Source organism: Sphaeramia orbicularis, chromosome 3, assembly GCF_902148855.1.
Source record: "Sphaeramia orbicularis chromosome 3, fSphaOr1.1, whole genome shotgun sequence".
Taxonomy (NCBI): Eukaryota; Metazoa; Chordata; class Actinopteri; order Kurtiformes; family Apogonidae; genus Sphaeramia; species Sphaeramia orbicularis.
In genome coordinates, this window is record NC_043959.1 from 43,159,105 (window position 1) to 43,172,671 (window position 13,567).

General features: G+C 38.7%; 3 protein-coding genes across 3 annotated transcripts; 1 reads left to right on the top strand and 2 right to left on the bottom strand.

Moving 5' to 3' along the window:
- Positions 1 to 246: 246 nt before the first annotated feature.
- On the bottom strand, positions 247 to 4,822 carry LOC115417210 (GTPase IMAP family member 8-like). Its single transcript, XM_030131217.1, has 6 exons — positions 4,752 to 4,822; positions 4,517 to 4,652; positions 3,622 to 4,139; positions 1,449 to 2,924; positions 1,228 to 1,342; positions 247 to 841 (listed from the first exon to the last, which is right to left on the bottom strand). The coding sequence occupies exons 1-6, from the start codon at positions 4,780 to 4,782 to the stop codon at positions 823 to 825; spliced, it is 2,295 nt and encodes a 764-aa protein (XP_029987077.1). The 5' UTR covers positions 4,783 to 4,822; the 3' UTR covers positions 247 to 822.
- Positions 4,823 to 5,429: 607 nt separating this feature from the next.
- psmc3 (proteasome 26S subunit, ATPase 3) lies at positions 5,430 to 7,333 on the bottom strand. The gene is made up of 2 exons (XM_030131225.1): positions 6,368 to 7,333; positions 5,430 to 5,879 (listed from the first exon to the last, which is right to left on the bottom strand). The coding sequence occupies exons 1-2, from the start codon at positions 7,310 to 7,312 to the stop codon at positions 5,541 to 5,543; spliced, it is 1,284 nt and encodes a 427-aa protein (XP_029987085.1). The 5' UTR covers positions 7,313 to 7,333; the 3' UTR covers positions 5,430 to 5,540.
- Positions 7,334 to 7,584: 251 nt separating this feature from the next.
- tbp (TATA box binding protein) lies at positions 7,585 to 12,738 on the top strand. The gene is made up of 9 exons (XM_030131229.1): positions 7,585 to 7,723; positions 8,197 to 8,376; positions 8,913 to 9,075; positions 9,179 to 9,356; positions 9,573 to 9,660; positions 10,095 to 10,186; positions 10,378 to 10,545; positions 10,910 to 11,004; positions 11,280 to 12,738. Exons 2-9 carry the CDS (start codon positions 8,326 to 8,328, stop codon positions 11,357 to 11,359), a joined length of 915 nt encoding a protein of 304 aa, XP_029987089.1. The 5' UTR covers positions 7,585 to 7,723; positions 8,197 to 8,325; the 3' UTR covers positions 11,360 to 12,738.
- The last annotated feature ends 829 nt before the right edge of the window (positions 12,739 to 13,567 follow it).

Consider the following 13,567-nt stretch of genomic DNA (forward strand, 5'->3'; position numbering starts at 1 on the left):
ATTACATGTACTATTACATTCTTATCATACACTTGCTTTTTGTTTATTATTTTTATTGCTAATACTTTTCAGATTGTAGAAGGCCAATATTATTTTCAAGAACTGAAAGTTGTTCCTTTCCAACAACATGGTTATGTTTGGCTGTTATATCCTACCTTGTTTTACCTAAAGGAATACATTCAGATAGATGTTATTTACTCATATTTTCCTCAGATTACACTACAATGTAGTTATTCCCCAGCATGCTACTCACACGTGAGGGTGAACTCAAGATAATATAATTATTGTAAAGAATGAAAGCATTAGCCAACAACTGTGAAACGACTGCTAAATTTATTCATAAATTCAGCAATTTAGGCAGATTTAGGGTGTTGACAGTAATATGAAGATCTCTGAGTGTAGCTACTGATAGTGTTAAAATGCAGGGATTACAGATCTCTGGATTTTAAAATCTTGAACAAATGATATGATAAATAAAATGATATTCCAGTTAACTTCATCGATCCATGCATATATGTTAAATTTCATTGCATGTTTGGAATAAATCCCTAAGCCATAATCATCATCCACAGGGGAAATGTATTTCTCCTTCAGCTAAAGAAGTAAAAGAGAAAATGTAAATAAAATAAAAACAAAAATCAGAGACTTCTTCACAGAATAGTCCAGTCACCTTAGTCTCCAGACACCAAGTTGTTGTAGAGTTTGGTGCAGGGACGCAAAAAGATCCTTTTTGTCTTTCAGTCGAGTAGCTTCATGAGGTGTCGTTGCTGCCTGGTCAGGATGTGAAGAGGGTGATATCAACTGTCCATCATGTCCTCTGTCTTATTCAGGGTGCACCTCCCTGGAGAGTGAATCCAACCGGAGATAAAAACTTTACAATTGCTATCTTGTGGAAACACTTAACATTTTCGTCAGGATCAACAGTCAAACATCTCTGGTTTACAGAAATCTTTCATACATCATGTTAAAATCTTGAATTTTGATACATGGGATATAAAGATGTCTTTTCAGAGTTACAGCTAAGTACAGTGTCTTGCATATTTTGCTGGTATGACAACAATATTCCCTTCCTGAGAAAAACAAAAATAGTTATAAATGTATGCAATATATATATGCGCTATGAATATCACATGCAAGTTGGTCACAGTTACACCAGTTACACTTTTTAAACCCCAACACATGAAATATTGGGATCATAACCAACCTCTAACCGTCTTAATTACTCACAGATCATCTATGTCTGCATTCAGATCTGATTCATATGCAGAAGTTGCTCCATAACTCTGACCTCCTCTTTGTCGTCCTTTCAGAAAATCTTCTGATGTGGGCTGACCCTCACTCACTAGAAAACAGAGATAATTCAATCAACATGTACTGAGCAGCATAATTTTGTATTTTGAAAAAGAAGAGCTGCACAAAAAGCAAGTACATTTCAAAGGTGGTCTTACTATTTGGAAATATATCTGAAAGACTTTCTCCTGTTCTTCTGTAGGTCGACAGAAAATTCTTGATGTCCAACTGCAGCTTTTCTCGTATGGTCTTCATCATCCTTTCCATCATTTTCTCCTCCCTCTCTGTGTATCTGAACTCATTGTCCTCCATGACAGTGGGGTCACTTGGTTTTTCACTCAGAGAAGTTTGATTGTGGATCGTGTTGCTGAAGTACTGTCCGCTATTTGCCTCTACCATTTTATCTATCTCCTGCAGTAACTCTCTGATCTGTGGCAAATCGTCGAATGGTGTGTCCCTGAGGACAGAGTATCTGTGGTCACATTTCTGCACCAGCCACTGAAGAGCCTCACCTTCTCTCTCAATATGTAACTCTATGGATTCTCCCTGCAGCCTTTCCCCACCAGTGAAGAGCACCATGGCATTTCTCCACAGTGAACTGGAGAAACAGGCCAGGTTCTGCTCCAGAGCAGCTCGGTTCTTGTCTGTGAAACTGTGTCTCAGATTCACAACAATGAGGAGAGCGTGTGGACCAGGGTGGCAGAGGGACAGTGCCTCTGTGATTACCCCTTGCTTTAGAACCGGATGTCTCCAGGATGTAGACCATCCTGGAGTGTCCACAATCTGGATCATCCGGTTATCAATTGATGTTTTAATGTCGACACATTCATTTTTATCCTCTTTATAAAATAATGTTGCCATCATTTTTGATGCAGAGGTCTTCCCACTTCCTTTTTCACCAAGTAGCACAATTCGTACCTCAGTGAGTGTGTGAGGCTTCCCACCACGGAAGATGACATTCTGTTCATTCTGTCTCACAGCCACCATGTGGTGCCTTTTTTGTGCTTTTTCTTGCAGAGTTTGCTTCATCTCCTCCATGCTTTTTGTCATAGTTTTGTCCATCTCATAAAACCGTGTGCTATTTTGAGAGGACAGCCTTTCAATCCCTTCAATTAGGTCAGTTACCTGAGTGGAGTGGCCTCTGTTCTTGTTATTGAAAAAGTAAAACCTGTTCCCACACTTCTGTAGGAGCTTTTGAAGGCTTTCATTCTTGTTTCTCATGTAGGACTTCATGTCCATACCTTCAAGTATGTCAGCTCCTGTGAACACAACGATTACATGTTCCCAGACTTGCTCACCAAGCATCTGCATGTATATTTGCACAGACTTCCAGTGTTCTGGTGTAAATTTTGCAGACAGGTTCAGAACAAAGATGAAGGCATGAGGACCAGGAGGGCACTGACAAACCCAGTTAACTATATTTTGATCAGGTGAAATTCCTGTGGCATTCCTCCATGGTGGTGTGTCAATCACAACTACATTTCTCCCTGCCACCTCTGCCTCTTCCCTCTGGGACCTGGCAGTCCATTCTTTAAATCTGTTATCCCCTAGAATGTTATTACCGGTTGTGCTTTTACCAGATCTGTACAAACCAAGTAGCATGATCCGAAGCTCTGGGAAACTCTGCATTCCATCTACATGAGACAAAAATATAAGAGTTTCTTTGATTTCACTGATAAAAACATCAGTGAAAGGAGACAAAACAATGCAATGACATAAGAATAAAATGTAGAGTTTTCTACTCATCAAAAGTATATACATTAAGTAGTATAATGCATATAAGGTGAAAAAATCAGCAACTTATTTTAACTGTATTGTTGCTGCATACTGTGTAATTTTGTACATATTAAGAGGTTGTTTTTTTTTTGCTTATTTTATGGTAGTTTTTTTTTATTTTTTATCCTATTTACCTTTTATATATTTTATTCATAATTATCCTTTTTATCTTTCTCATGCAACAAAAACCAAGACCAGGGTAACTATATTTCATTCTATCATGTACCATTGATCGAATGACAATAAAGCTGAGTCTGAAATTATCTGTAATAATTGCTCACTTTGAAAAAATATCTTGGCTGTGCATTAACCAAAGTGGGCCGCTCATATGAATAAACAGTATATCTGTTTGAATGTGGAAGACAAAAGGAAGTACAGACTGAAGAGGGGTTCTCACTGTCAACCACACATGTAATGTCTTTCTGCTTTTACTTAAGCAGAAGATCTGTTTAACTATTTCTTCAATGTCTTGTTATGTCTGGCTTATACCAGTTACACCATGTGGAACAAAACATGAATTTAATTACATTCTTTTAAAATAATAAAAATGCTCACTTGATTTTGGTTTTGCAGGTTTTTCATCCTGTATCTCTGAAGTCTGGTCATCTGTGTTTTCTGTCTGTGTTGATTTAGACACATATTGTACCTCTTCCGGGTGTTCAATGAAGTTGCTGCTCAAACATAGATTCTCAATCTTGATCAGTAAGTTCTCAACCTGTTCATCATCTCCTCCATTTGCATTTTCAAATACATGGTAATGATTCCTGCACATCATCATCAGATTGTGCAAAGCCTTATTTCTCTCAATGTGATCCTCTATGGTGCAGTTTTGAAGACAACGTCCAAATGTGAAAAGCAGTATGGTCTGACTCCACACCGAATCCCCAAGAAGACTCACATGTTCAATAACAGAGTGAATGTAACCTTCTGTAACCTCCATGTGCAGAGGGATCAACAACAACACTGCATCTGGAGCAGGAACGCCACTACTGACAATCTCTTTTTCTATAGACTCTGGAGTATCGTGCACTGAGAGGTCAATCCAACCAGGGGTGTCCACTACAGTCACATCCCTGAAAAAAACAAGAAGAACTACCCTTTGAAATAGTGTGATGTAAAGTTTGATAATCAAACACAATAAGATGATTTTTTTTTTTTACCCCTCTTTTGCTTTTTGTCAGATAATTAGGACTGTTTTGATTAATTTGCATTATGGATTTTAAACAGACGTACAGTATTTAGACAAAACTATTATATCATGTATCTAGAGATTAAAACCATCAATCATTTTAAGCGATACTACCAGAAAAAGAAAACACAGAAAAAGAAAATGAAGGTAGCCATGTCCAGCATGTCAAGTTTTCTTTGTATACACATAAAAGATTTACGATTTAAAAAAGGATAAGTGTGTGAGTCTAACTTGCTAGATGACCAAGTTACCAATACCAACCTGCCAGCTACATAAGTACGTCGGCTTTCACATTTGGAACTTCTCCTTCCTGAAATAAATTCGTTGTTGCCCAGGATAGTGTTTCCTGAGGCACTTTTTCCAGAACCAGCCCATCCCAGCAACACCAGCCTAAAAGCTGAAGATACAAACCTGTGTTTCTATATTACACTGTATCATATCCATATCCATCATATCCATTCAACAAAAAGTTATGTTAGTTCATTGATAGACTCACCTCTTTTAAAATTCAAGACTTCTTCTGCCATGTTGAGTTCCTCTGTCCTACGTCCTTAATGTTCACTGTTGTTCTAATCAAGTGAATACAATTCAAAAGTGAAAGACTTACAGGTATGTTTCCAGTCAAACTGGTTCTTTCTCTACTCTTATTTCTACACTACTAAAATACTTGGTTGTTTGGTAGGCTGAAATATGTGAATTTAGTAGATCTAAAAACAATCACATTTTCAAGATACATTTTACTGTTGACCTCTGAGTTTACTATAAGATAAATTGACAGTTTCACATGTAAAATCACACTGAAATAACCTGACATGATTTACTGTACTTTTCTACAGATCATATACAGAGCAAAGAATATTATTTTAAACTGCTTACAATTGTTAGTGCACTTGATGCCATATATGTAGCAGCTTTTAACAGGTTACCCGATTTGAAACTCTCTTACTGACACTTGGACAGTTATGTTATGTGTTATTCATCATGTGTTGTATTCTAGTCTGTTTTCATGTAAACTCACACTTTCTGACTATTTACAGTCAGGTCTATCTCTATTTGGACAGAGACACAACCTTGAAATTCCTCAAATTTTTTTTAGACCTGACTGAATTTTTATGATTTAATTCTAAAATGCTCCACTATCTTTGTTAGAAAGAGACAAAGGAATTCAGTGAAATAAGATATTTAAATTCTTTTTATTAAATCAAATTAATCAGAAAGGGATAACTGGACAATTGATTTTATAACCAAAGACTCTCATACATAAACACAGACACAGGCAGTGTCCTCAGGCGTAGTACTGCAGGTTTGCCTTCTTCTTGGCTTGGACCTCCAAGATTCCCTCCATGTAATCTTCATGGTTCAGCTCTGTAGCCCCACGACGCAGTGCGATCATACCGGCCTCCACGCACACAGCTTTACACTGGGCTCCGTTGAAATCGTCGGTGCAGCGGGCCAGCTCCTCGTAGTTCACATCAGGACTGACGTTCATCTTACGGGAGTGGATCTGCATGATGCGAGCACGGGCCTCTTCATTTGGCATCGGGAACTCTATCTTTCTGTCGAGGCGGCCAGAACGGAGCAACGCTGGGTCCAAGATATCCACTCTGTTAGTGGCAGCGATCACCTGGAAAAATTTTTTTTTAAAAATGTTGTTATATTTTGGCAGCATTTCCTATTTCAATTCTGTTTATATTGTTTTTTTCATTGGTGGAAATTTGCTGAGTTCACTATTTAGTAAAGTTGGATTACTGGTATTTATTTTTTATTATTCATTTATGGTATCTATTATTAAGTACTGTCTCATTTAACAATTGTGCAGCATTTCCATGACCTTGTGGTCCTGTTTATATTTATTATCTTTTTGTTTTCAAGGTCTGTTGTTCTTTTTTTCCCTTTTGTGAGTTTTTTTTTTTTTTTTTTTTAACCAAACCACTTAACAACCTCACTGTGATAAGTGCCACAACAAATACAACTGATCTGTATCTGTACTGTCATTATATCACATTTCTGGTGGTGATGTATACAATTTTCTTTTTTTTTTCTTTACATTTTTCAACAACATTTTTTTCCTGTGTTTTCAAGCTATATTAGTTTTCCAGAGAGCCACCTCACCTTGACCTGCATGTTGGGCTGAAATCCATCCAGCTGGTTCAGCAGCTCCAACATGGTTCTCTGTACCTCTCTGTCTCCGGCCTTCTCACTGTCAAACCTTTTGGTTCCGATGGCGTCCAGCTCATCGATGAAGATGATGGAGGGGGCTTTCTCTTTGGCCAGGGCGAAGGCATCCCTCACCAACTTGGCTCCATCTCCAATGAACATCTGGACCAGCTGTGGGCCGGCTAGCTTCAGGAAGGTGGCCTTGGTCTGAGCAGCACAGGCCCTAGCCAGGAGGGTCTTCCCTGTGCCAGGTGGTCCATACATCAGGACCCCTTTGGGTGGCTGGATGCCCAGGTTTTCAAACTTCTCCTTATGGTTCATGGGCAGGACTATGGCCTCCACCAGCTCCTGGATCTGCTTGTCCAGTCCTCCTATGTCGCTGTACTGCTCTGTGGGGCGCTCATCCACCTCCATGGCCTTGACCCTGGAGTCGTACTCGGTGGGTAGGGTCTCCAGGATCAGGTAGGAGTCTTTATTGACTCCTACCAGGTCTCCGGGCTTCAGCTTCTCCGCGTCCACCAGCCCGATCACCGGCAGGAAATATGTCTGCCGGGTCGATGTTTTAATAACCGCGCACTTTCCTTTCCTCTGGGAGTCCAGGTCCACATTAGCCCCGTCCTCCTCTTGGTCGTTGGGGTCCACATCCAGCAGCTCGATCACATTGGACACCAGATACGGCAGCGTTTTGTTCACCTTTATCTTCTCCGTGTTTTCTTTGATTTTATCTTTCATAGCTTGCAGCTCGTGGGTCACTCTCAATACTTCGCTCTTCATTATCTTTATCTCGCTGTCGAGGAGACGAGTTCGCTGAACTATCTCCTCTGTGGACATTTTTAACACTTCTTCACCGATTCCATCTTCCACTTCATCCCAAACTGATTTGTCACTCAGCGACGCCATCTTTGCTCTGTCTGTGACTGAACTGTGACACAGCGGAAAACAAAGATTCTACTTCCGGCATAACATCCGCTGCACACACAGGCCAATGAACAACATTTTTTCAGAGAATTGTCAAATCTGGGTGTTAGGTATGTTTTCAAGTCTACATTTCACCTACAAAGAATTTTAATTCAATGGTAGAGCAGTATTAAAATTCATTAAATATACTGGCCTGTATTAAAATATTAGATAATTAGTGCTTCCTTGTTTATAGGGGGCGCCATTGCGCTCATTAGTGTGCAGACTGTCGAAAAAAATAGCAGAAGAAATAGTCGCCGCTCATGAGCGCTTGAGAAAAGGACTGAATATGACACGAACGCAAAGCTGAAATTATTTAGTTCGTGCGCTGAGTTGAAGAGGCAACCTTTACGTGTAAGTCAGTGAGCAACATAGTATGGTACACCCATGATTGTCAAAGTTATTTGCAGTTTGTTTTTGCACATTAAGTCGTTGTTTTCACTGTGGTTTCAATGTGTTCGTGTCGGCTAATGTTGCTAACATTAGCTCGACTGCTAACTTCAGCTAGCTAGAGGATTTGTCACATTTTAACCATAAAACATACTTTTAAAATCATGTACTCGGGCGGAGATAACAAACATGCGTATATCTGCACGAACGCTCATTTAGTTATCGGCGCAAACACTAGTATTTTGATAATTACTTTAGTTAAATGTTGGTATTATGAGGTGTGTGTATATGTTCGCGCCACCGCTGCAGTGGCTCCACCACGATATGATGCCATGAATAAAATAATGCTGATTAATTGTCTTCTTTTTACTGCTACCAATTTACAGTCATAATTTATTGTATAGATAATGATGACTCTGTCCGTATTCCATGTATAGGACTGTCAGTCACAGAGGAGGAAAAAGAAAAACACTTCCTGCAGAGTCCAGCCCACGTTAGGGAATTTTCTCCACGGTTTTAGGCATCCACTGTGTAAAGTAATTCACCCCAGGTGACTCACTGGAAAAATGGACCAGAACAACAGCATACCTGCCTTTCAGGGTCTGGCCTCCCCCCAGGTAACATAAGCTTCAAAGATCTGTTTTCCTTTATCATTTGTTATAACATTACTTAGTTGATGGTATAGTTGAATAGTGTGGAAGTGATTAGGCCTATTTGTTAAGACTACTTCATTATATACTGCTAAAATATGGTTAAGGACCAGGCACTTGTGTTATAGGATATGCTGGAAAATTAGGCCACTGTAGGATTTAATTTTTTTTCCCCTGATCAGTCATTCTGAGTCCTAAAACTGCTTACAAAAATAATGGATTTATTTGTAAGAAGTTATTAATTAATAGCAAAGACCAAGTGATGCAAGCTAGGTCAATCCTTATCTGTTTTAATCAAAGTTATGGTTAATTCTTGAAATGGATGAAACTTAAATCAGTGTTGGGTTTGAAAATTTAAAAATAGACTGATAAATTTGTATTCCTACAAACCAGAAAAAGTCAAAATATAAACATTTATATGTAATAGTCATTTGTGACATTTTTTGTTGTAAATTATAATTTTGTGTTTGTAACTTCTTTTCTGGTGCCATGTTGTTGTGCAGGGTGCCATGACCCCAGGTATGCCGATATTCAGTCCCATGATGCCATATGGCTCAGGGTTGACACCTCAGCCAGTGCAGAACACAAACAGTCTTTCTATTCTTGAGGAACATCAGCGACAGCAGCAGCAGCAACAGCAACAACAGGCACAACAGACCAATGCAGGTATGACACACAGGTGTTATACTTCCCTCCTGGAGATAACCACATGCTGAGTCTCTGATCAATTTGTATCACAATGAAAATGTAACCTTTCCTCATTTCACAGGCCTCCCAGGAACATCAGGGCAAACACCTCAGCTTTTTCATTCCCAAGCGGTAACTGGTTCAACCACTACAGCACTACCAGGGAACACCCCACTCTACAACACCCCACTGACCCCTATGACCCCCATCACACCAGCCACACCAGCATCAGAGAGCTCTGGAATTGTGCCACAGCTACAGTATGTATCATATCCTATTGAGGATGTTTTGGCACTTAATACTTAATTGTATAATTCTGCAAAGACAGAATTAGTCCACAAAAGTGATGATTAAATGAAAAACATGTTCATTAAGTCTTCAATTTCAGTTTAATGGTATTTACATTGTTTTGAGTTACACCATGAATAAATTTGCTTGTCTTAAGTGACTGTGTTCTGTCTTCTCTCTGTTTTCAGAAACATTGTTTCTACTGTCAACCTGGGTTGTAAACTGGACCTGAAGACCATAGCGCTAAGAGCCAGGAATGCAGAATACAACCCAAAGGTGAGCTGCCACACATTACTGTCACTAAGCAGGTTTACATGCGACTTTTACGATCCTGTAACCTCTCCATCAGGCAGAAAGATTTGAGTACCAAGCATCAATCTTAGTATAATTTTCCCTGAACTGCATAAATGTATATTCAACACCTACAGCAGGGGTATCCAAATCTGGTTCTCAGTGTGGTATTCTGCATGTTTTAGATATTTCCCTCTTCTGGCACACCTGGAAGCCATTACATCGTTTTCAGGCTTCTGCAGAGCTTGATGATGAACTGATCATTAATTGAACCAGGTGTGCTGGAAGAGGGAAAACATGCAGGATACTGGCCCTCGAGGACTGGATTTGAATACCCCTGACCTACAGTGAGCAGCTAAGTGAATTTTATTTTCTGTAACAATAATTGTCCTGTCTTTCATTTGTTGTTTTCCCTCTAGCGTTTTGCCGCTGTCATTATGAGAATACGAGAACCCAGGACCACTGCTCTCATCTTCAGCTCAGGAAAGATGGTCTGCACTGGGGCTAAAAGGTCAGCAGTCAAACTTTATTAGATGGACCTTTCTTTTTTAAAGTTCAGAATAATAAACAGGTGTGTCACAAGTTTTGGGTTTTACTAATGATAATGTACCTGCTCATCTAAAATGGATTTGTTTAGAGAAAACACAGACAGTAGCTACAGCCTTGCCTGTTACTAAAATATCAATTTCCCCTTTTTTTTAGTGAAGAGCAGTCCAGATTGGCAGCTAGGAAGTATGCTCGTGTTGTGCAGAAACTTGGATTTCCTGCCAAGTTCCTGGACTTCAAGATTCAGAACATGGTGGGCAGTTGCGATGTGAAGTTCCCCATTCGACTAGAAGGATTAGTCCTCACACACCAACAGTTCAGCAGGTAATTTTATCACTTGTGTTTTTTCAAATTATCAACATGATGGATGCATTTGCTAAAGTTGTGTTGAGAAGAATAGAAGTGACTTTTCAGACCATTCATAAATATAAATGAGGTGGGAAATGATGAGGTGAGGGTTTTTTTTTTCTACAGAGCTATTACCTGCCCCCCCCCCCCCCCCCCCCGAAAACTCCCAAATGTTTTGGGGAATAGGGGCATGGCAGGAGGCTCATGATACTGTTGGTGGGCCTTTGTTCAAAAAAGGTTGAGAAATATTGACATAGAGCATACTGTATATGCAGGAGTGTACTGGGAGGGATAATTTTTCAAATCACTGTAATAATGAAATTCACTTTTTTTTTTGTAGTTATGAGCCCGAGCTGTTTCCAGGACTGATTTACAGAATGATCAAACCTAGAATTGTTCTGCTCATCTTTGTGTCTGGGAAAGTTGTACTCACAGGTAAGACGGGTTCTCACCTGTTTTAAACTTATGTTCACTCATTATTTTTTTCGTTCAAGGTAGGAAATTATATTTGAAAGTTGAGGTATTCTGTTAAATTTCTGATTGCATTGTCCAGTTTATCCTAATAGACGCAAAAACTACAATAGCTTTTCAGTGTCAAGTAATATTAATAATGATGAGAGAAGAGATGTTATTGTAGATTTCATTATTTCTCATTTTTGTTAATTACACTATACTGTGATCTAAGTGTATTTCATTGTGGCTATTTTAAGGTGCAAAAGTGAGAGCAGAGATCTACGAAGCATTTGAGAACATCTACCCCATCCTGAAAGGCTTCCGGAAGACGACGTAGAACCTGCAGCTTTACCATTTCACCAAATTTCCTGTTTTTTTTTTTTTTTTTAAAGTCACATTGAAGCATCTTCAATGTGTCAACCTTTTCAAATGGACTGCTGTAAGGGCTGTACAGGGATGTGGTCCATTTTATTCTTTTTTTTAACTTTAGGTATGGTTTATTGTCCTTACCGCATCCCTGATTGTACATAAGACTGTAAAGAAAATGCTGATTAGGAGAGAGGCAGTCGGAGAGACTGTTTTTTTTTGTTTTTGTTTTTATTCTACACAATTTTAAATAGTTTTTGTACATTACATTTTTATTGTCTGCTCGCCCCCAGTTATGTAAAGGTGTGTTCAGGTCTGTTAACCTTGCATTTCTACTTTGGTTTTTCATAAGATTTTACTTTCCTGATATAGAAAATCGTTTTTCCTCAACAAAATCACAGTCTGAAAAGTTTTATCTTCACCTTTTACATGTCAATTGAGTCGGCATTCAACCTCATTCTTATCTCTTAATGCTAAAAATAGATTTACTACTAAATTCAATGACATTTTGTAAAGGGCATTTCAGCAGTGACCTATTTCGGATGTTCTTATAGTTGGAAACAAGCAAAATTAATTCAAATTCCTGTTAGACAGTCTTAAATTGTTGGTTTGGTTTGCTAAAAGTCTGGCAAGGAAGTTAAAACATACGTAGAGAAAGACTTTACGGTTAAGTTCAGAAAGAAGTATTTTAAAGGTTTAATGTCTTTTAAAAAACGGTCCATTTGCATCCAACCAATAGGAAGTGTAGGAATAACCAGGATCATACATTGAAAGTAAATTAAACAGAAGTAAAATGTCATATGATGGGTTGTCACATTTTAGTCAGACTTCCTTTTTCTCTAAATTCACTTCTTGCATATTTGACACCCTAGCACTAAACTAGAGTATAATGATGGATGGTAAACTATGCATTGTGTGCCCATGTTCGTTTTTTCTGGCCTATACTGTCATGTAAAAGTTTTATTTTTATGGATTTATTTTTGAGCCAGCAGTTTTATTTCCTGAAGATAAACTGACTGTTCACACTGCTCAGCCACACATGGGTGAAAATGTCTATTTAAATGTTTCTAAATCTAGGGCACGCTCTTGGTGGGCCTGTTGTCACACTGAAAAGAACGGCTGAGCACATACTAAAGTCTGGAAGTATTGGAAACAAATAGATTTCAGTTGGAATTTTTGAATATTGTCTAAGAGTCCGTTCTGTGAATCTACCACCTGGAATCTCTAATGACAAACAAATCTGAGATGAAGCACTAGAATCTAAAGGCAGAAAGCCCTGTTGGTTTGAAATGCATCTTCTGAACTTGTTAATGTGCTGCACTGTGCATTAATAAAAATGTATATACTGTCTCTTGGTAAATCACATTTCTTTTTTAGATTTTCTTTTTAAAATACTCTTAGTGCTGTTTTGTTTGAAAACGGATGCCAGTAATAGTCACTTGCTGTCTGTAGAAGGGTGTGTGCTCAGTATTATCACGCACTAGACTCACATAATGGGAGCTGATGTACTGTGCAGTATATGGTTTTAAGATGTCATTTCATTCATGAACCAATACCTTAATCAGATAAAATCACTAACACAACTTAATGTAGAAACCTAAATCTGTTTGCACCCTTTATTTTCAATTGTAAACCACCTCCTGTGCTCAGATATGTCTCATCATGGCTTGAAATCTACCTGTTTTTCTTAATGACAAGATAATCCACGTCTACAAGTGCAAACATGTTTTCTGTGATGCCTAACTTTGTAACTTATTCCATTCTGAAATGAGGTACTGGTCTGGCATTACTAACGAGAATTCAGTTGGACGCTTTTATTTCCAAGTTCTGTCCATGAACACAAACTACAACCAGTCAGAGCTGCAACACCTGGGACGTTGAGCCAGCTGGTCAACCGAATCATGACAGGGTCTTCATCTGGTGGTCCATTGTCCACACCTTTACTGACCTAGCTGAGGCCAGGAGCATTGTCCTGCGAACATTATCAGTGTAGAAGTCCAGTAGTTTTTAGTTTCCAGTTTTTGGATTGTAATTACTTTTGTGGTACTAATAACACTGTTTTTGTCTATTGTAAGAAGATAGTGATGGCCACAGTAGTGATTTTTATACTTCTGCTTCTTAAATAAGACATGGAACAGGTGTTTATTCAGTAGAATAAGGTGTGATTGTGTTGGAATTC

Coding starts and splice junctions, on each gene's coding strand:
- tbp (XM_030131229.1), top strand. CDS start 8,326: ATGGACCAGAACAACAGCATACCTGCCTTTCAGGGTCTGGCCTCCCCC. Junction 8,377..8,912: donor AGGGTCTGGCCTCCCCCCAG/GTAACATAAGCT, acceptor GTTGTTGTGCAG/GGTGCCATGACCCCAGGTAT. Junction 9,661..10,094: donor ATGCAGAATACAACCCAAAG/GTGAGCTGCCAC, acceptor TTTTCCCTCTAG/CGTTTTGCCGCTGTCATTAT.
- LOC115417210 (XM_030131217.1), bottom strand. CDS start 4,782: ATGGCAGAAGAAGTCTTGAATTTTAAAAGAG. Junction 4,653..4,751: donor AGTCTTGAATTTTAAAAGAG/GTGAGTCTATCA, acceptor TTGTATCTTCAG/CTTTTAGGCTGGTGTTGCTG. Junction 2,925..3,621: donor ACCTGCAAAACCAAAATCAA/GTGAGCATTTTT, acceptor TGTCTCATGTAG/ATGGAATGCAGAGTTTCCCA.
- psmc3 (XM_030131225.1), bottom strand. CDS start 7,312: ATGGCGTCGCTGAGTGACAAATCAGTTTGGGATGAAGTGGAAGATGGA. Junction 5,880..6,367: donor AGCCCAACATGCAGGTCAAG/GTGAGGTGGCTC, acceptor AAATTTTTCCAG/GTGATCGCTGCCACTAACAG.